Source organism: Calypte anna, chromosome 2 (assembly GCF_003957555.1).
Source record: "Calypte anna isolate BGI_N300 chromosome 2, bCalAnn1_v1.p, whole genome shotgun sequence".
NCBI lineage: Eukaryota > Metazoa > Chordata > Aves > Apodiformes > Trochilidae > Calypte > Calypte anna.
This window is the reverse complement of record NC_044245.1, coordinates 4,912,638-4,934,422: the sequence shown is the minus strand read 5'-3', so window position 1 is coordinate 4,934,422 and position 21,785 is coordinate 4,912,638. Positions and strand designations below refer to the sequence as shown.

Below are 21,785 nucleotides of genomic sequence, written 5' to 3'. Positions count from 1 at the left end.
TTTCTTTCTGGAGAGGGTGATCAGACATTGGAATGGGCTGCCCAGGGAAGTAGTGGATTCTCCATCCCTGGAGATATTTAAAAAGAGACTGAATGTGGCACTCAGTGCCATGGGCTGGGAACTGCAGCAGTAGTGGATCAAGGGTTGGACTTGATGATCTCTGAGGTCCCTTCCAACCCAGATGATTCTATGATCTCATTCCAACCCCTCTGTATGGCAGGGACACCTCCCACCAGCCCAGGATGCTCCAGGCTCCATCCAACCTGGCCTGGAACACTTCCAGGGATGGGGCAGCCACAGCTTCTCTGGACAACCTGTGCCAGTGTCTCTCCACCCTCACAGGGAAGAGTTTCTCCCTAATGTCTAATGTAAATCCCCCCTCTTCCAGTATAAAAACATCACCCCTTGTCCTATCAATACATTGCCTTTGTAAAAATTCCCTCCCCAGCTTCCTTGCAGGCCCCCTTCAGATACTGGAAGGTGGCTCCGAGGTGTCCCCACAGCCTCCTCTGGGCAAATACTGATTGAAGAAAGGATTTTTACAGAAGTCCTCAATGGATTTAGAGACTTCTGTCCCTTCAAACACAAAATGCCAGGAGGCTGCACATCCTTGTCCTGATGTATGCAGTGAACAAAGGCACTGACACAGCCCTCTCTCATCACCCACTTGTTGCCCAGCTGCCTTGAAGACTTTTTGCATCACTTGGAAGTACTCATGGTGCTGACAGCAATGAGTGGCATAGGCAGGCACATTTCCAGTCTTATTTCTATCTCTGCTGCCCTTGGAGTTCCCATGCTAATTGGAATGGCACATGGAAGGCAATGTGAAGACTCTTTTGCTCCTCCTTTTTGGCAGAGATCATAGGTCTAATTAGGCAGAATCTCAGATCTCCTTTTTCTCTTCTCCCTCAGTTCTCTCATTGAGGCACATGAAGCCAGATGAGAGTTAGGAGGGGGAAAAGTTACAGAATTTTAATTTGCCAAGTTAAATTTGCTGTGCACATCCAGTCAGCTCAAAGTTGAACGTGATGGAGCTGTTAGGACCAGGGTGCATCCAAAAAGCAAGGGGCTGACATCAGTGTTTTCCAAGACATTTTCCAGACCTGTGTGGTTCTGAAAACTAGGCAGCAGTTGTGAAATCTGCCTGCTGAAGTTGAAACACCAAATTACTCCTGTACTGGTGAGACAGGTGATGGAGATTATGTTGCACATTTTGTTTTTTCTTTTTTTTTTTTTTTTTTCTTTTCTGCTGTTGAAAAGTCCAGTGGAGAGGAAGGGAGCAGAGAGAGACAAGGATTCAGTGTAACACCATGATGAGAAGGAAGACAATTCATCTTGCATTTAAATGCCTTCTTGCTCTGATTTTATCACAAGGTAGTTTTTGTCACTGGGTTATTATCAAACAGGATTTCTTTCCCTGACCTCAGACAAAGAAACACTTTCAAGACAGGTGTCCTCTTCCTTCTCAGTAAAGAAAATCATGCCTGGTTTTATTGAAACCAACCCAGAGTAGTGTTTATTATTGAAAATATACAGTATTTTTGAACATCACATAAAAAGTCTAGTAGTAGATACATCTGCTCTAGTTCAAAATGCTCAATAGATAATCTTTGTGGAGCACGTAGCACTATCCTCATAATGCAAACATTCTGTTCTCATCATGATTTTTACAATGCTTCCCTTTTGTATTTTTTTAAACCCAGAAAACAAGTCTTGTTGTCCTTCCCCACCCCAATCCTCTTAGCTGAAAAAAATCAAAGACTTTCCAAAGGCTGCTTGCATTGTGTCAAAAGCGTGGGGCTAAGAGGAAAAGGGATATTTTATAGACCTATCCAGAGATACTGCTGTCCTTTTCAATATTTTTTGTCTGAACGGGGCATGGCTCTTGCCAGGCAAAATGCCCATGTGTTGAACAGTCCATTGATGCCATGACCAACCCTCTGTCTGTCAAAGGGAGGCACAGGAAAGGTGAATTAATTTGGATTTTTCATACCACCTTTCAGATGCTCATTTGCTTGCTGCCACATGTTCTCAAATGACAATTCTGCAGAGAAGGAATTTTTACAAAGAAACAAGAAAGAGACAGGCTATCTACACACCAAACTGCTCAAATCATTTGGGATCAATGTACAAGGTGAGATGGGCAGTATGTTAAAAACAGTCTTTGTTCACCACAATACAGAAGGGATAAACAAACAAACAAACGTACAAACAAACGAACTAAAAACAAAAAAAAAAGAGAAAAAAGATTGATTGTTCCTGCCAGTGTGCTGTTTTAGACTTTGTGAACTTCCACATGGTGCAGTCAGTGTTGAACCTCTGCCTTCTTTGAATCTGTTTCACTCCCACCCACACCAAGAGGCTCTCGCCTGGTTGCCTTGAAGCAGCATCACGAAGATGGGATATGAGAGCCCACAAAAAACGTGATGGGCACCTCACTGCAAAAGAGAGCAGTGCAGAATAATAATAATAATAAAAAAAAAAAGTCTGAAGAAAGGGGCTCGGGGAGAGTGAAGAAAGAAGAACCCTGAAGGCCACCAGGTGCTGCGTTTTGGGGTGGGAGGCGTCACACGGCTGCCGTCTGCTTGATGCTGTGGAAGCTGATCCGTGTCGGGGAGGTGGGGATGGACATGGCACGTGCCACACGCACTCGGAGGGAGTGATGGTCTTGCCAGCGGTGCCACCTTTTCCTGGCAGCAGAACGGACCTGGTTGAGCACAAAAAAAGGGGAGAAAATGAATACTTGGAATCCTCAGGTGTCCTCCGTAAAGTGACGCTTGATCTGAGATTAACAGTGATAAGGATCGAGCCTTGGGGAAATGCAAGGGGGGTTCATCTCATCTGGAAGCCTGATATGAAGCCTTGGCCAACTATTGGGCCAGTGTGCCCAGGTGGCCAAGAAGGCCAATGGCATCCTGGGCTGGATCAGGAACAGCGTGGCCAGCAGGTCCAGGGAAGGGATTCTGCCCCTGTGCTCAGCTCTGATGAGGCCACAGCTTGAGTCCTGTGTCCAGTTCTGAGCCCCTCAGTTTAGGAAGGATATCGAGGTCCTGGAGCACGTCCAGAGGAGGGCAACTGGGCTGGTGAAGGGACTTGAGCACAGACCCTATGAGGAGAGGCTGAGGGATCTGGGGGTGTTCAGCCTGGAGAAGAGGAGGCTCAGGGGAGACCTCATCACTCTCTACAACTCCCTGAAAGGAGGTTGGAGCCAGGGGGGTTGGTCTCTTTTCCCAGGCACCTCTCAGCAAGACAAGAGGACACGGTCTCAAGTTGTGCCAGGGGAGGTTTAGGTTGGAGATTAGAAAGAATTTCTTTCTGGAGAGGGTGATCAGACATTGGAATGGGCTGCCCAGGGAAGTAGTGGATTCTCCGTGTCTGGAGATATTTCAAAAGAGACTGGATGTGGCACTCAGTGCCATGGTCTAGCAACTGCAACAGTGGTTCAAGGGTTGGACTCGATGATCTCTGAGGCCCCTTGCAACCCAGCCAATTCTATGATTCTATGATTCTATGATTCAATTTATGCTTTCAATAGATACTGCAGAAAGTGACCTGACACCCCCCAGGAGGTAACTTTTATATGTGGAATGGGTAAGTCCTTGCTCCACTTGGCTCCTCAGAGCACTAGGCTACCTTAGCTAAATGTTGGGCACCTAAGGCAAGTGGTTTACATAGGATGGAAAGTGCCAGAGGGGTAACCAGGTTTCTGAAACTGTCCCATGAAGTTGCTCTGCAGAGCAATTTTGCCTCTCAAATGCTCCTTTCTCCCCAGATACCACCACTGCTGAGCTCCTGTAAGAAAAACAATTTTTCCCTCTTTCTGCTGGACTGAAATTCACCATTGTACAGGGAGGTTGTGATTCACTTCAGTCCTTCACAGAGGTGAATTTCCTCCCCTCTGGTGCAAAAGCAGAGAATAAATCTCTGTGTACAGCACAGTCTTGCTAAGGATGTTACCAGCAGGATAAAAAAGTAGTTCCAAAAATGCTGTCTTCTTGTACAGTTGGAACTATTACTGATGGAATGGGGGAACAGACTCTGCACTTAAATGGTACAAAGCATTTCTTAAGGACAGTGTAATTCCCTGCAATCAGGATGTGACCAGAGCACAAGCAGAAAAGGTTAAGCTCAGATTTATCTTTTACAACAGAACTCAGAAATAAATGCTACCTTTTCTTTAGGCCAGGAAAGAAAAGAAAAAAACCAGCTGTGATTACTATAATAACATGTTCAAAAAGACACCCAACAAGCTATTAGCTTGCAAAAGAATAATAGAAAAAGATAAAGCCAAATGGCAACTTCAAACCATGAGAGCAACTCCATCTGTCCTGCAAGCACTGGTAGAGTCAGTACCATGTCCTAGAGTCAGTGTTAGTCATTGATGACCTGAAATTAACAGCACTTACTTATAATAGCCCCAAGATGCATACAGGCTACAGCTTAACATGGAGTTAATGCAAATTATCAGCTTCACCTCCACATAACTTTGTTTTTTTGACATGACAAAGTTTATCCATGCTGCTGAGCTCAGTTCTCTGTGCTGACTCTCAGCCTGCCTTTTCTTTTTGCAAACTCTCTCTCAGAATTATCCTTTTTAGCTCCTGGCACTTTGCATAATGTGAATAATCACAGTTTCTGAGCATGTGGGGAAATTAGATTTTCCAATGTATTTGTGCCCACAGAGTGGGCACTGCTCTCATGGGATTGCTTTAGAGCAGTCAAGAGAAAGAATTCAGATATGGGATGGAGAGAAGCCAGTGGGTGATAGTTTTTCTTTCCTGATTGGATCACCTAAGTCAAGAGCTTTTAAACTTTCAGAGCACATCTGAAAATCATTAAAAACCACATCTGATCATAAAAATTATTTTTTAAAAAAAGACTCCTCCTCAGAGGAACAGCAAAAAGAACAAAAAGAGCTGAAGAGAAGGGTGAAAACATGCAGGGAAGGTTTGCTTTTGATAAAATACACATCAACTTTTTTATTGCTATTACTTATGCCAGGCAGTGGCTGCTGGCTAATTTCTTGCAGCTGTAAATTAGAAATGAGATGAAGAAAGAGCCTTTAGCAACATTAAAAATCAGTTTTTGGAAAAAATGTCATGTCTTATTAGCAGAGAGGGAGAAAGCTTGATCAATTTACACAGTCCATTCACTTGGGGCTTCTTGATGCAATATTAAAATATAATGGTAGCAATGTAGATAAAAAGAAAGGGTCTGATAAGAGCAGGATTAAATGAGCTGTCATGGTAATGGAAGCTGGAAGTAGGACTATTGGGATGGTGCCATACACTGTCCCCAGAGAACATCTCTCACATGGAAATGTTAAAAAGTGAGGGGCTGAAGGACAACAGGGACTTTCTGACTATAGAATAACCCTGGTGTTCAGGAAGGTCTGACTTATAACCCTAATTATGCTCTTGCTTTGCTTATATATGCAACTTTTTGCTTCCAGATAACCTGATCCAAAGACAAATGAAGTGAAAAAGGTTCATACAGATGTCAATGGCCTTTGAAACAGACTGATTTTTGCTCAATGAAAATATGTTTCAGTGATGATTTTGAGTTCCACCTACACCTAAGCACCTTTGGGCCATGTTTCAGATCCTTGTGTTGCAGCTCTAGGTAGCTGGAGAATAACTTTGGACTTTAAACATCTTTGGCTATGAATGGTGGTGCAGAGAGTGGAAAAGTTGATGAAGATAAATTCAATCTTATTGTAACCTACAGGTGAGGAAGAGGGACCTTTAAACAATGTGTAAATCAGCAAAAGGGAACTGGCTATGGAGACTTTAGATTCTGACTCTGCCATGTAATCCACTTCCATGAAGTTTCTGCAGCCCTTGTCCCTCTGTATCCAGCAGAGACATAGGAAAGGACACAGGATACTGGCAACAGTTCATCAAAAACAGGAAAATAAAACCAAGTTAGTTGAAATCCACCCTTGTTTGGATGAATGTTGCCTATTAAAGAAGTTGAGGGTGATCAGCTCAATGCATTTATGCATATATTAGATGTCTAATTCAGGAGGATAAATCTCATCCACTACATAACAGAGCCAAAAATAATGGAAGGTGATGCACCACATGATACCTTGGAAGTTTTCCAAAGGGTTAGGGTGTCCCTCAAGGCAGGATGGATAGCACATGTTGGATTTAATAGGAAATACTGTGTAGAAACCTATGGGTTAAGCCTCTCCAGGATTAAGTGCAGTCCTGAATGGGAGCAAAGAAACAGAATGAGCTCCAGACAGCTCAAGAGCACAGAGCCCGCTGGACTGGCAGACCTGGAGATCTGCAGGTGAGGAATGTTACCAGTCTCAGGTTGATCAGAGTGACTCTTTATCTATTTTTCTGTAAATAAAGTAAACTACTGAGCAATGTAGTCCTACATATGTCCTACAGCCACCTCTTGCCCTTCTTGCATGGCTCTACAAGGCTTCCAGGGGAGCCAATGTCTCAGGTCAGAGATGATCATGTCACTGTTAAACAAAAAAAATTTGGATCAACCATCTCTGTGAATATGACATTATCAGTGTTTAGTCCTAAGGCAGGAAAGGGATGTAACAATCCCATCAGGGCTCAGAGGAAGGAAAAATCAAGCCCAGGTATAACTTTTTTTCCCTCCCTGAGAGCCATCACACCACTATTTTACTTAATATTTTTCAGTCTCTTTTTCTGACTAAAGAATAATTAGCCTGATTAACTGATATGCAATTATTTTAAATGTTTTTGCTATTGTCTTTGACAGCAATTCCACACAACCTGGTAATAGAGGGATAGTTTAGCAGCACCTGACAGACTGGGGTGCTGAGGTTTTGTTTTTAAGATTACAACAGTGCAATTTTTCTCTCTTATACCTCTTTGAGAAGCTAGAGCAGTTGTGACTAGCTGTTAAAAACTGTCACATATTTTGGTGTCTAAGCAAATGCTGGTGATTTCTGGGCCACAAAAGACCAGAACTAGCTACTAGAGAGGGTGGCCAGGAGTGCAGTCAGTGAGGATCTGGGATTTTGCTGTGGACTGCTCTGGTAGTGGTGTAGTAAAAAGGAAGGTGAGGTGGGGAAGGGCTGTCAGACCAGGTGCTACCTGGCACTATGCTTGGATTCCTCATTTTTCTCTCTCTGGCAGGACCCCACTCTGAGAAGACGAGCAAGAATCTCAGCAATGAAGGAGACTTTGACCCAGAACACATCAGGGTGTGGGTGATGGGTACTGAGACTGCAATCCTGTAATCTGTTGCTGCCTGGTGGTCCCAAAGGGAAGGTTTCATCCCTCCAGTTGACTCTGTATTTACCAGAGGTCCTCAGTGGCATTTAGGAGTAATACTCATGCCCACATTTTTTTGACACTTTGCTCAGAAATCGATTGCTGTGGGAGATGGAATTAAACTTTAGCCCTCCCCCCTCCCTTCATATTTATTCAGTGATTTGAAGGAATGCTTAATGCATGCCCTTTGGGTTCAGAATGATTAATGTGAAGTCTGCTTGGAGTGATGGCAAGGTGGGTGACTAACCACTGAGTGGTGATTCATTCATTGCTGGCATTATCATGAGCAGCCTCCCCAGATGATCAGATCAAAGTCAGGCACTTTGAGCCTAATAGGGTCTGAGAGACAGATGGTGCCTGGGTAAAAGGCCAACACCAAGAAACCAAACCAAAACACATTTATCTCTGCCTTGTACCTTGTTGTGAGAAGGATTTACAGTGCTATCTCAGTAAGTAACTGTCCTGGTTTGGGCCAGGATAAGGGTAATTTTCTGTCTGGTACTTTTGCTTTCAGCTCAGTCTCTTGTAAGGAGCTGCACTTGCTGAAATGAACAGCAAGTTTCTCAGTCAGTGGCTGCTCTGGGACTGATAACTGTTATCAGTTTTTAGAGTTCCAGCTGGGAATGGGCTGCAGAACCAGGGACACTGCTCAGCTCTGAGGAACATTTTACCCTCCAGAAGGAATAAAGAGGTCCCACCTGCAGCCCTCCTTTGGGAAGGAAGGGACAAGATAGATGCCAGAATTGACCAAACAGAGTATTCCATCCCATACACATCATACCCAGGATAAATCCGAGGGATCACGAGGGCCAAGCCAGTTTCCTGTCCTTTCTGCCCTTCCTGCTTCCCCTTCTTCCCCTCTCCCTGTTTGCTTCAGCATCCTGGAAGGATTCCATCCCTTCCTCTGCCTGTGCTCCTGATCCATCCCAGCCTGAATCTGTGTGTTCCTGCCTCCAGCTCCCAACTGCTGCTGACCCCAGGATTCCAGCCTGGACTTTCCCAGGGCTGCCCTGCAGCCTCGGGGGTGACGTGAGAGTTATTGGGGGGAAGGGGGGGGGAACCTGGGATCAATTTTCCTGTATATTTGTATAGATTTAGTGTTTTTTCCTATTTATCATTCCTGTTTCATTAAAGTTGTGTAGTTTAGTTTCCAACCCATCAGTCTCTCTCCCTTATTCTCTCTCCTTTCTATATCAGGGAGGAGAGAGAGATTAACAGAGAGCATCTGTTACTTGGTTTAATTGCCAGGGCAGTGTTAAACCATGACAGTAAGCTGTTCTGTTCCTCTCTGGTTATGGTTTCTCTCCAAGCCAGCTAATTGCTTTCCATTTTAAATGTTAATTTATAGCTGATTATTGATATTGACCACATAATAGAAGCTGAGAAAATTCATCTTTTGCAGGATGAATTCAGATCCAGGTCTTGCTGGTTATGTACCTCTTCAGGATAATGGGTAGAAGGTAAGATGAATCCCACACCAAACATCCTTTTGAAATACAGGCTTTAATTAAGCACATGCTATCAAATTCAGTTACTGGACTGAACTCATCTGCTTGTACTGGTGCCTGAAGAGATGATTTAGTGGTTTCTATGGATCTAAAATACTCATCAAAAACTTACATAAGGATGAAATACCAGGAAAGCTACGTGCACACTGATCTGGGTAGAAGAAATTTCAACAACAACAACAAAAAACCCTAAAGATTTTTTAGTAAACTGCAATAAAAACTGTCCATCTGGTGTTTTGTGAAAACATATTCTCTTCAGCACAGCTTCATGACATCGTATCAACCTTTGTTCCAAAAAAAATCTATACTTAAATCTATTTTTTATAATCTAGTATTATGTGAAATTAAATTCACTCGTGTGATCTGTGAGTTGATAGAAAAAAAATTTAAGGAGCATCTTGATTTTTGCAGTTATTCAAGAAAAAAGGTTCACAACCTACATTCATTTTTTTAAGTGACATTTAACTCAAATGCATTCATGTTTTTCATATGCCACTTCGCATCACATCTTAAATTCTCAGAAAACTCATTTGCAGTTTTTCTGGAAGTCCAGAGATGCTCTTTACCACTCAGATTAAATTAAATTTATTTTTGCCCTCTAGTGCTAGCAGATTTTCTTTGTGTCCAAAAAAATCTCACTTTATTTTTTTTTTTTCCCATAAGTTCTTTTGACAAATGAATGAGTCCAATGCCAACAGCCTCTCATGCCCACCCATGGCAGACAACAGTTTATTTTAAACAGCTTCAGAAGAGATTCATACTGAAAATCTGAAAGACTGTATCTGCAGAAGAGGGAACTGAACTCTTTTCATGTAAGAAAAGATATTTTTGCTATGCTGACAACCAAGGCTTTGGTAATGTAGCTCCAGGGAGACCTTAGAGCCACCTTCCAGTACCTGAAGGAGCCCAACAGGAAAGCTGGGCAGGGACTTTTGTGTAGAGAAACAAAATAAACCAGGTGCCTCGAGTTGCCAAAGAGTGGGTGTGAGTCCACCTGTGCCTGGTTAGGGCAGGCCCCCTATTACCAGGGGGCCAATAAAGGTGGGACACACAGCCACAAGGAGGAAGCTCACTCTGGTGTGAGGCAATGGAGAGACCAGCAGCTCGTTGAGCCTCAGGAGCAAGAAAGGCTCTTCCTGCTACACTTTTGCAAGGGCATGGAGTGATAGAAAAAGAGGGAATGATTTTAAACTGGAAGAGGATTTAGCTTAGATATTAGGAGGAAATTCTTCACTATGTGGTGATGAGACCCTGGCCCAGGTTGTCCAGAGGAGCTGTGGCTGCCCCATCCCTGGAAATGTTCCAGGCCAGGTTGGATGGGGCTTGGAGCAACCTGGACTGGTGAGAGATGCCTCTGCCCATGCAGGGGGGTTGGAATGAGATGATCTATAAGGTCCCTTCCAACCCAAACCATTCTATGGTTCCAGGATGCTAACTCAAAAGTAAAGCTCATGCATGCCTGGAAATCATATTTGTAATTAATGAGAAACTTCAAAGAAGTCTTAAAAACCAACAATTTTACAGTCTGAGAAGTCTTCTTTTCCTCTGCCCTGACTTCCCAGGTAATAACCTGAATTTGATGAACTTTTCTCAACAAAGCAGACAGAAACTTTTCAAGAGCAATAGGCTGTTGGGACTCTGACCCCATGTTAAAACATCTCACATCCCTATAATCAGGCATTCAAGGAGGTTCCACGTCCCAGGAATTAATTACACTGACAGCAGGAGATGCTACTTACCTCCCCATTCAAGAAGCAGTAAAATACTGACACAAAGAAACCCTGGAAAGAATAGAAACCAGTTAGTTATTAGGTAAGTATTTTGACACACAGAATCAGGTCTGAGCTTTATCCTGAGCAAAAACGTGGTTTTATTAAGCTCATCCACTTCTAGACAGATGAAATCTTTACCCTCCAGCTTTGTAAGAAAATATTAAGTGTCTTGTAGCTCCCAGGTGAGAATCCAGACAGCTCTTCCACTGATAGAGGGGATTCCCTCTTCTCAGCTGGGCTAAAACCTGTTTCAGCTTCCAGCTGAAAACCAGCTCAAAGTGGCAGAAGAACCCTCCCAGGGGGTGTCTCAGGCTCTACAAGGGTGAAAAATGAAATGGCTGAGATGGTTTGGTGTGGGCAAGTGTCCCATCAGGTTGCTGATGTTCAGGCAAACTGAATTGCTCTGTGGGACCCATTGACAGCAGTGACTGGAGCCCTGTGGTGACTGCTGAGAGTGAAAGGTCTGTAATGAAAGCTCAGATGAAAAGATGATGGCACAATTCCTTCTCTAAGCCTCTGGGTGGAATCCTACCCATTTTTTCTTTCAGTGATGGACTGTAATTATTGTCAGCATAAAGGAAAGATTTCTCTTTCTTTCTCAAATAAGTCTTCAGAACACTAACAATAAAACAAGCAGTATAGCATCTTTTGAGAGATTGAATGCCAGCAGATAAAAAAATACAGTTATTTTAGGAGAATGAGAAATGCAGAATGGTTCACTGGTAAAAGCTACAGTTCCTTTGTTCACAGAAGAAAAGGGACATTTTTTTATGTAGGATATTCCTGCTGGGATGCTTTAGGCCTCAAAGCTAAACATGCAATCAGTAAAAATAGTAATCCAAAGCTCAAAACTTTTGTAATCCATAACCCTAGAGCTGGCTTGGCAGCATGTGTGCTGTATATTTAAATTGATATCCTGGCTATCAGAGCACTTGTTTCTGCAGATAACACATGAATGTCACACCCAGTTCCACCCCAGCTGAAGGACATCACACGAGCAGGAATATCTGGATAAACACCAGCCAAGGTCCTCAGTCACTTCTGGTTTTGTGCCAAACCCAGAAAGCTGAGACCATCACTCCCATTCCACTGCCTTTTAAAATCCTGGCAGAACTATTAAATAAGTTAACTATTAAAAAAGAGGGAGAAGATAGTGTAGGAGCTCTCAGTTGGTTCCGTTGATGCCTGAGTCTCTGTATCCCTGCAGGGAGCCAGAGTGAGAGGCTGGGCAATACACTTCATGTCTAGCAGGTAGGAGTTGTTGTTTCCCTTTGTTTTAGCAATATCTAATTTAAGTTTTAGCTCACTGTGGAGAGAGAGGTACCTTGGGAGAGTGATTCATCATCCTCCCTCAGGCAGTTTAGAAAAGGATGAAACTTCATCTCTGTCTCTCTCCATTGACTGTAGATGGAGCCCAGGTGAGGAGCTGAAGCTATAGGCTGAACACAGTGATGACATTAAGAGGTTTTTATCCCTCTGCTACACACAGATCCTCCGTTCCATATGACATGCCTGTGTGTCTGTTATGGAAGCACAAATGAAACTGAGCTCTTTTCAGCTCTTATTTCTGTCATGGACATCATTACCATAAGTTTCGTGGCTGAAAAGCACTGAGGATCCTTCCAGCCACAGCTGCTATCAGCTCTCTTACCTGAAAAGACTGAAGGAAGGAGTTGAAATAGATGAAGACAATTTGGGAAATGTCATCTTCACCAGGGTTGACAAAGAAAAGCATATAGGTGATGCCTAGCAGAGGCAGAAGAACTAATGTTGCCTTGACTGCCTTCCTGAGGAGAGGAAACAGAAAACATCAGTGAACACAGGAAAGAACATCTGTGGTACCTGAACTACTGATCCAATCCAAATACATCACTCCTGTAGTGGAGTGAGGAGACAAGTGGCCAAGCAATGCAGAGGGGAGTGAAACATCAGCTGGTGAGGGAACCTGGGGGACCCCTTAAGACAACACAGCCCCTGATTTAAGTCTGTAGGAAGGGGCCAGGTCACCTTCCTTCTGCTGCCCTGGGCAAAACATCTCTTCTTTTTTTCCTTTCTGTCTCCCAGGGCTTGTGAGGTTGCACAGCCAGGCAGCCCAGGACCTGACCTACTCCACAAGGCACCCACATAAAGTTAATGCTGATGTAAGGCTCAGATCCATGATGCAAACCACTCAGTGGTTCCACTGGTATGGGTGCCCTTCATTCCTACATCCTACACTTTAGGAAGTTTAATACTTAGAGGTATTAAACTCTAATCCCTGTCTGTGCACAGTAACCCTCAGTAATGACCCTGGTACAGAGTACAGATATGAGCTGAGTGTTTCACATGTATGTTTATGTGTTTCTATTTAGTGTTTTTCCCTGATTCTCCAAATAAGCTGAACAAATGGGCTACCCACCACTGAAAGCAGGTATGATATATTTATATGATATAAATATAATATAGTAAAACTATATATAAAAAAAAAAATGTAGCAAAATGACATTTTATCAGTTTTTATATAATCTAGAAATCTAATCTAGAAATACAGTATAGAAACTGATAAAGTTCCTGTCCTCAGTTGCCACTAAATCCTTCAGCTTTCATTGGAAGGGGGAAATTGTGTGTTGGGGCATGTGGAAGCCCAGAAAAGACAGAGAGGTTGGTGGCTGTGGGAGGTGTCACAGTGCATGGTTTGGACAGTGAATTGGACAGAAAAAATGTAGTGATGCTTTTATGGGTAGCCTGGAAAAACAAATACTGTGTCCCTAGCTTAAGGGATAAGAAAGAGACCCTCAGATATCAATGGTGGCATCTGGAAAGACAAAAATGGGACAAGGAGAGGGCAGACAGGAGTTTTTTGTTAAAACACAAGGAGCAAGAAGCAGCAGCTGACTTACCTGTACTGTATTGTCTCTGAAGTGGTTGAAGCTCTCAGCTTTGTCATTAAAATCCTAACTATGTTAAATAGAAATACAAAATTTATCTGGAAAAGAAGAGAAAAGAAAAAAAAAATAAGACCAGTGAGTCAAACAGTGGTTTAAAGGATCTGCCACACTTTAAAGGGCACATACTGCAGTTCCAATCTGATGGAAAACAGCCTCTTGGTTTTATCACTGGCTGCAAGACTCAATTTCACTAAAAGATCAGATTATACAGCAAATATCCAACATGTCTTCAAAACAGCACTGCAGCTGGAGTACAAGATTAATGGTCCCCACAAGGAACTCATTTTCACTCCTTTTTACTCCTTCCCTGGGTGCTAAGGAACTAAGGCTGGGATTTGTGTGGCTATTTGGCTCAGCTCATCCAGGGCAGCATTTGGCAGCACTGGGATGTCTTGGTATGGCAGGGGTTTGAAACCATCCTCCTTTTCCCAAGAGGCTGCAATAGTTAGGGAGGGTTCCCTGGACCCAAAGTACAAAACTGCATTGCAGAGACTTGGCTGAGCTCCTCACACTGCTCTGACCCCCTTTAGATTTGGTGAACACTGCACCCTACAAGAGGCAAGAAATAGAGCAGATAAATCATGCTTGATTTTTTTTTTTCACTGTTTTTAAAGGTGAGATGATAGATTTCTCACTTCCCCTTTTAATCTGCTGAGCTGGGTAATTATTGCTTCTGCTACAATCTCACCACTGAGAGTTGAGATTTGCTCTAATTACTCTTGTTGCAGCATCTGCCAATGAGTTTTTTTACAGAAGTTTCAGTGTAAACAGGAAAGACTAAAAAAAAAACAACCCAAACTGAAAAGAAGATTTGTAGATTTATCAGCAGAAGAATCTGGCACCTGGGAGCAGGTTTTGGGTTGCTTTCAACACGTAAAGTAGGGCAGCTTACAACAGACTGATCTGTCTCAATGAATCTGCCAGCAGTGTGCACTGTCAGAAGCACAGAGCTGTTATCTCAGGGCTGCTGAGGTCACAACCTAAGCTGGAGAGAAGATATTTATCTGACACACACTTCCAGAGTCCCAGGGGTCCTGGCATTTTGCAGTCTCTGAGTGGAACAATTCTGTGATTGACTTCCAGCTGTTTCTGGACACTGTTGCAGAGCTTCCAAATTAAATGTGTTTGAAAAATATGTTTTTTTTTTCTTTCTTTTTTTTTTTTTTTTCTTTTTTTCTTTCTTTTTCTGTTTTTTTTTTTTTTTCTTCTATGACATGTGGTATATTTCAATAATATACTCTGCCTTGGCATCCATCATCTTGTTCCCTGCAGTTAATGTAACACTGTTTGTAACAAATGGTGCAATGAGCACCTGAATAGAGCCTGGCAGGCTGGGGAATCATGTTCATTGAACACTTATTATGTGAGATACAAAAATGCTGCCCTAGGAGTTCACTTGTGACATTTTGGGAAATTATTTTCTTAGCAGAGTGGGGCCTTAGGGAGTGTAAGAAATAACTAAAACTGCAGTTTGTATGCTTGTTCTTGCTAGAATTGTCTTTGTCATATTTAAGAGCTTGAAGTCAATTGGTTCTTTATTTATTAGGGACAAAAGTAGCTTCACATCACTGGTTTGACTTGCACCTTTTCCTCCAAGATAGAAAGAGAAATGCTCAGGAAGTTTCTAGTGAGGGAGGAGGTGGATGGGAGAGTCCTTCACAGCAAGAAAACTGTCTGGGAAATTTTACTACCAAATCTTGAAGTTCTTCATCAGCTCAGAGCCAGGTTTGGGTTATTTCTAATGATGCAAAAAAGGCACTGATCTACAACTTGTCACTTGTGCAATCATAATGGAAGGTGTCAGATGGAGTTATAGAGTCTGCATCAAGGACAAGTTCTAAATATAAGTGAGATTGATCACATGGGATTAATGTGATGAAATGAACTGGAGGAAGCATTTTAAGATCCACGAGTCCTAGTCTGACAGCAAGGAAGTGGAAATTCAAGTAAACACAGGCCACATCAGAAAAATCAGTGATTTTGATCTTCTCTGAAACTGAATTGCAGAAGTGTGATTCATCTGTCTGAAAGGAAAACTGGCAGCTAAAAAGTTTGGGACTTGCTTTATCATAAATACTCCCATTCTATACACATCAAGGTTTCATTTTCCCACTCATTTCCCTGAATTCCCCCTATCCAAGGGCTGCAGGAGGAAAACGATGTGCAGAAGGGATGTATCAATACTTCTCACCTAGATTTTCATGGATGTTTGGCTGGATCCCTGGTGGCAGCTGCCTTGCTCCTCTGCTTGGTGGCATTAACACTGTCTCATTTGATGCTCATTGTGTGCTGGGTTACACCAAAAGCTGAACATCCCAATGGAAGCCTCATCCAGGGAGAAAATTCAACTGTCCAAGCACAGTCCAGAGTGGCATTTGAGGCACTGTCACCTACCTGGCACTGGTACATGGGACACTGGGCTGGTAAGAGACCACAGCTGCCTAAAACAGCAATAGGAAGGCAGATATCTTGGCATCTGCTTTTAATGAACTGTCGAGGAGTCAGAAGAAAGCCTGCTAGGGACATTATTTCTATTTTTGTTAAATCTTCTAGAAAAAGAGTAACATTGAAGCAGAACAGGGGCATCAGCCACTCTCCCCGAGTCCTCTTCCTAGGTCTTGCTTTGAATATGCTGCATAACTTTAGACATTTGGGACAAAGTGTTCAAGTTTATGGCACTAAAATCCACCTGAAGACATACTCAGTAACTTCAAACCTGCATTTTAGGGTGGCTGTCACTCTGCCTCTTCCATTAATATAGCAGGTCATGTGCTTGTCAACGAGGTGGATGCTCTTGCAAACATCTCCTTGTGACACTGATTTCCCTTCTTTCTCCCAAAGTTCTCCTTTGATGTGCAAGCTTTCAAATACTGGAGAGGATGCTGTAGGTCTCCTGCCTGCAATAAAACTGAGCAGGCCAGTAGACAGCCCTAAGGAAGCTCTCTGCCCCACCAGCTCTTTTAATAACTGATGGAGAAAAATACCTACTTTTACATTGTAGTTCCTTCTGTACACTTGAGATGTTTACTTCAGCATGAGATGACCCTTTGAAGCTCCTCTTTATGTGACTTGCACAAACCCATTGGGAAGGAAATTCTGTATTTTCAGGCTGTACTTAGTTCCTCATCATTGAAAGCTCTTGTGTATCCTGCCTGACCTCAAACGACTACTACAAAATCACACAGGCTTTCTAAAGGATCTGTATCCTCTCTGCCAGACCCATGTGGAGCAGAGCACCTGAAAATGTGCAATGCGCCTATGATTAGGTAAAAAGATCTCTCTTCTGAGTTATATTAAATAAATCCTTTTCTTGATAGTCATTTCCCAAGGGAACAGATGTGAATACAAAGTCAAACTGATTTTTTTGAGAATGAAGGAACAGGAGAAGATTTCTTTGGCTAATGATTGGCTGCCTTTAGTCTATAGTAATAACTGGAATTTACAGAAAAATCCCACTGCTCATCCAAAGTTCCAGAAACATTGAGTCCAAATTCCACCTCACCTAATGCCTTGGGTTGGTGCAGTGGTGTTTGGGAAGCAGGGAGGACACAGGGATGGCTCCAGTAAGGAGCTGCTGGAAGCTGCCCTGGTTCCAATGCTGACCCAACCTCAGCCCAAGACTGAGTAGATTTGGGAAGGTGGGTGCACCACTGCAACTAACACATTTAAGAGAGAGAAAATGAACCTGCAGAAATGTAAGGTTTATTTCCAGTTCTGATTATCCTAAATGGCTGCTCTGTAAATAGCAAACCTGGATCCAAATTCTTCTGGATTCTTCAAGTCCCAAGTTTCAAGTGGTCCATACCCCAGACCTGACATATACTCACAAAATTACATTTTGCTAACATTTGGTACATTAATTTAAAATGCCTGTCAAAGCTCTGGTAGTCACCTAAGAACAAATATCAGACCTGGCACTCAGTCATCTATCAGCCTGATGTATAAAGAGGAACTGTGAGGAAAAAATTCAATGACACTGCCCAAGCACAAGGTCCTCATTTGCAGCATCAGGAAACTCTGAGGGCTTTGAGAAAGGGATTAGAGACTGTGCCTCAGTGAGCTTTGCACCTTCCTGAATGGGTCTAATCCATTAACTCAATGTCCTCTGGGTCTCATTTTACAACACCCAGTGTCAGGGAATGCTACACTTCAGCAGTTTGTAAGGAGGAGGGAGGAAAATTACAAAAGAAAATAAATCTGCCTGAAAAGCAAAGAGAAACGCATTCCAAGAGATGGATGGAAGGAAGATGGAAAAAAAATAACATCAAAATTTGGGCTGTCTTTCCCTGCAAGTCAGAGTTTTGTTCTTTTAAAAGGGCTGGTGAATGGGTCAAGGGGAAGGAGAGCATCCTGGGCTGGCTGGAAGGTAATAGAAAAATGAGACAGATATTGCCCAAGAGATGATGCAAAGAGAATCGTTAGGTCAGGAGAATCCTAGGCCTGTTTTATGCATAAAGTAAAGCTAGAAAAATCAGTCTTATCTCCTTCTGGCTTTTGAATCTATTTGGATCTTTCAAAGTTTGGTTTTCCACTTTCTCACAGGGCTGCTTTGCTCAGAATGGGATGGGAGAGCAGCCTTTGGCTTCTTATGCACAAAGCTCCTGCTACAGGCTCCATCCCCCAGGCTTCTTCAGGAAAATGAATAAGTAATTTTTCCCCATTCTAGATCAGCTACCTAACAGAGAAAAGGGAAGTCACTCAGCTTTGCCTACATAGCAATAGCATCACACAGTGAGGATAATAAGAGTGAAAGCAGAAGGAGAATTGGCATAATTTTAGATGACTTCAAGGAAGCTGGTTATCCCAGGTCTATTTATATTCAGAGGAAAGGAACAGGTACTTCTCAACAATGGCTTGTTTGACTTACTTTAAATGAGTGGTTTGGATAAATGGTGCTTAGACTTGAACCAGCTGGCCACAGAAATCATCCAGTGATCTTCAGATCACCCAGGGGGGTCTCACCTGAGCTTCAACTGAATGAATTTGGCAGCATCAGCTGAGGATCTGTGACATTCTACTATATGAAAGCTTAAAAAATGTTTTGAGGCACCAACATCAAAGGTTCTCTTTTGTCTCCTAAGGTTTTTCTTGAGGATCTTTAAGACTGGAGTAGAAGAACCTCTCCAAGGCACTACTTAGCAAGCAAAAGGCAAAAGATGCAAATGTGTTAACATCAAAATCTGCTTCTGCCTCCTAGACACACATTTCAGTCTTGAATTTTAATGATTTCTTTTAAAATAACACCCCTTCATTTCAGAAAGGCACTTGGCTCACTAGGACCTTTTAGTAGCACTCAAAGAGATCTAATCTGAAAATCAATTTTGCCACAGAATCAGATGGATTTTTATTGTCCATTTCTCTACAATGGGCCTGATACCACAGCTCATGGGGATGATGAGTTTGTTCAGGGCAGAAGATAAAATCTGGGAATCAAACAGGGAGCAGGCAAACAGCCTGCAAAAGCTGAAGTCTTTGAGATGAAAATGGAGCTATTTTCTCAGCTGGAGAGAATCCATACAGTTCTAGTGACTACCAGATTGATTCTGAGTTACAGGCAAAGGAGATGAAGCCTCAAGTGTTTCCTCCTTACATACATTAGAGTGTTTCAAAGGAAGAAATATCTTACTACTGTAAAGTGAGTTTTCCTAAAAAAGAACCTCTGTCTCTTTCTAGCAAAGTACACAATTATTTTCCAAGGAATTTCCTGTTATTACTGGGGCTCTAGCAAACCCCACACATCAGTTCTACAAATGAAGACTGATGAATGGACATTTAAGAGAAATAATGATGACAGGCAGTGTATCCTTTTTATTTACCTTTAATCTCACTTGATATATTAAATGATTTCTGTTTATACACTATTTCTCAATGGAAAACAGAACTAAGGATTCTCCCCTTGATATTTAACCCTAGACAAAATTAATCCAAAGGTGAGGTCTTGAAGACAGAATAAACCATCCTATTTCTTATTCTTGCACTTCTGTTTATGATGTGCTCAGAAAATCCTTATTGCTGGAATAAGACCCTCTCCAATGACAGACTGGAAAAAAGTAGTTTCCAGATCTTGTCACTGCTTTGGAAGTTCAATGTTTCCATTCCTAAACTGAGATGAAAATTCATTTATAATCTGGTGATCCAAAAAGCATTCAGACCATCTGCTTTGGCACCAATCAATTACAATGTGAACAGACAAACCCAGAAGCATTTATGAACCAGAAGGAACTTTTTAGTGAAAGATTTTAATTTTAAAAACTTTGTCATAAAAACCCAACTCAATTTCAAAGTAAATTTATCCCCTTTAGTGAGATGAAATAGCCAAAATATTCCCAGATACACAAAAGAGGGAGCAGCGACTGGGAAGGCTTCTTTGCAGTTCTCCTTAAGCTCAGGAATTTCAGTGGGAAGTCATTAAACTCTCCTCTTTTAATGTGAAACTAGGATTTAGGTTGCTTTGTTCTGCTGGGATTCCAATTTTATACTTTACAGAAAGCTTGGACTTCTGTGCTCCCTGGAACACTCGTTCCTCTGCACTCCCAGGAAATGTAAATAGTTTTCTATTTAGACTTTGCATTTTTATGCCATGTAGTAAAATCCACCCCAGGATTAAGTAACACAAATTGGCATCAGAGCAGTCATTTTTGCTGGAGCATTCTGTCCTGTCATCCTGACCTCAAATGAATGCTCTGCCAGTTGAATAATCCCTTGTTTTAATTCTTTTATCATACAGTCATACATTATTCTCTGTCAGGGTCTTTTATCACAAAAGTTTCCCTTTCAAAGGTGACAATGACTCCTTTTGGCACGCAGCAAAGTGCTGCCTGATCAGAAACCATGAGATGTGGTTGGGAGCAAGGGATGAGGTGGTGGATGGCCATGGAAGCTGTGGAAGAAACTTCCCAGCTTCTTTTTAGGCCAGCAGAGCAGGATTATAGACATTGTAGAACAGTGCAGGGGATGGAATCATGTTTTGGTGGGGAAAGGTGAGAATGGTAAAGGAACAGACATCTTCCTCCCATCGTGTCTGTGTCAGGTGTCAGCACCCACATCCTTTGCCTTTGTCACCTAAGCCCAAGCCCAAGCCCTGCTTGGGATCATGCTGTTTTCTTACCAGAGCTCCATGCAGGAGCAGGTCCACAGCCTCTTTTCCAGAGCTACAGCCCTGTCTGTGATCCTCTTACCACTCTGCTGCTCCGCTGTCTCTCCTTACACATCTTGTATACAAAAAGCTTTATGAAAGAGACACACTCCAGGGCACTGACCTCAGGGTCTCAGCCACATCTGACTCCATTTGATTCTCTCCAACTCTTCTACCTGATGAGTTAAGGAACACACTGGGTGCTGCAACACCACCAAACACATCCTGTGCAAAAATAGCAATGTCACACCAAGAGTCCTTGCCTGGAGGCAGTGACAGCCCCTCAACAACCAACACATCACACCAGCACATTGAAAATAACCCAGGTGACCCAAAACACAGGAATATTGTTGTGAATATTCCACTTATTATCAGTAAGAATATAATAATAAGTGGAAGACAAGAGAAGACTCAAGACAGTCTTCCTCCAAAGAGGAACAATCCTTCCACTTATTGATGAGATAGGATTTTTTATCTGAAAGTATTCTGAGTAAGACTTGACAAGATGAATTTTGGAGTTTTTTTTCTGGGCAATTTCAGTTGGCCATCTGAGTTTCTTATTGGCTGTGGGACATCTCACAAACAGAATTAGAAAAAGAAGGAGACATTGTAGGAGTGTAAGTGGTATTGGACACCTTGTTTGACACTACTGACTCTACAGCTACAAAATAGAACAGGAAGAGAGTAACAGCAATGATGGCAGAATCAGAGATAAATTCTGCATGGACAGTAATCAAATTACCAGACTATCCCTATCCTATGTGTAGCAATGACAGAATGCTTGCAAAACCCTGAATAGAATGATAAAAGTTTTGTCAGAAGGATGTCAAGAGTTTGCAGGTCATGAACTATAACCTTGGTGGCAGTGGAAAAACTGGGAATCTATAGAAAGAAGGAAATTAAAAATAAAAAAAATCATTAGGAAAAATAAAGTGGTCGAGGAAAAAGATAAGCCAGCCAGATAGGAAGGCAAGGGAAAATGAAACAGATACCTTGAGTATCTTGCCCCAGTGGGAAAGCTTTTATCTCCCCACCACAAAAAGGCTACATCCTTAATAATTAGCACACCATGAGGACCACTTCAGGAGATGTCTCAGCCACCCCCTGAGCAAAACTCCACTCTGCAATGAGGATGAGCCCAGCTTCTTAAGGACATTTAAGTCTTCTACAGCACTTGT

The 21,785-nt window shown here is 42.4% G+C and overlaps 1 protein-coding gene across 1 annotated transcript in view; it reads right to left on the bottom strand.

Annotated features, from left to right (window-relative positions):
- Nucleotides 1-1,488: 1,488 nt before the first annotated feature.
- CRHR2 (corticotropin releasing hormone receptor 2) overlaps nucleotides 1,489-21,785 on the bottom strand; it is a 149,877-nt gene continuing 129,580 nt past the window's right edge. Inside the window, exons 10-13 of the mRNA XM_030444862.1 lie at nucleotides 13,425-13,510; nucleotides 12,197-12,332; nucleotides 10,513-10,554; nucleotides 1,489-2,707 (exon numbers count right to left, since the gene is read on the bottom strand). Of these exons, the coding sequence (XP_030300722.1) occupies nucleotides 2,567-2,707; nucleotides 10,513-10,554; nucleotides 12,197-12,332; nucleotides 13,425-13,510 (405 nt within the window). The 3' untranslated portion in view covers nucleotides 1,489-2,566. The remainder of the gene's footprint in view (nucleotides 2,708-10,512; nucleotides 10,555-12,196; nucleotides 12,333-13,424; nucleotides 13,511-21,785) is intronic.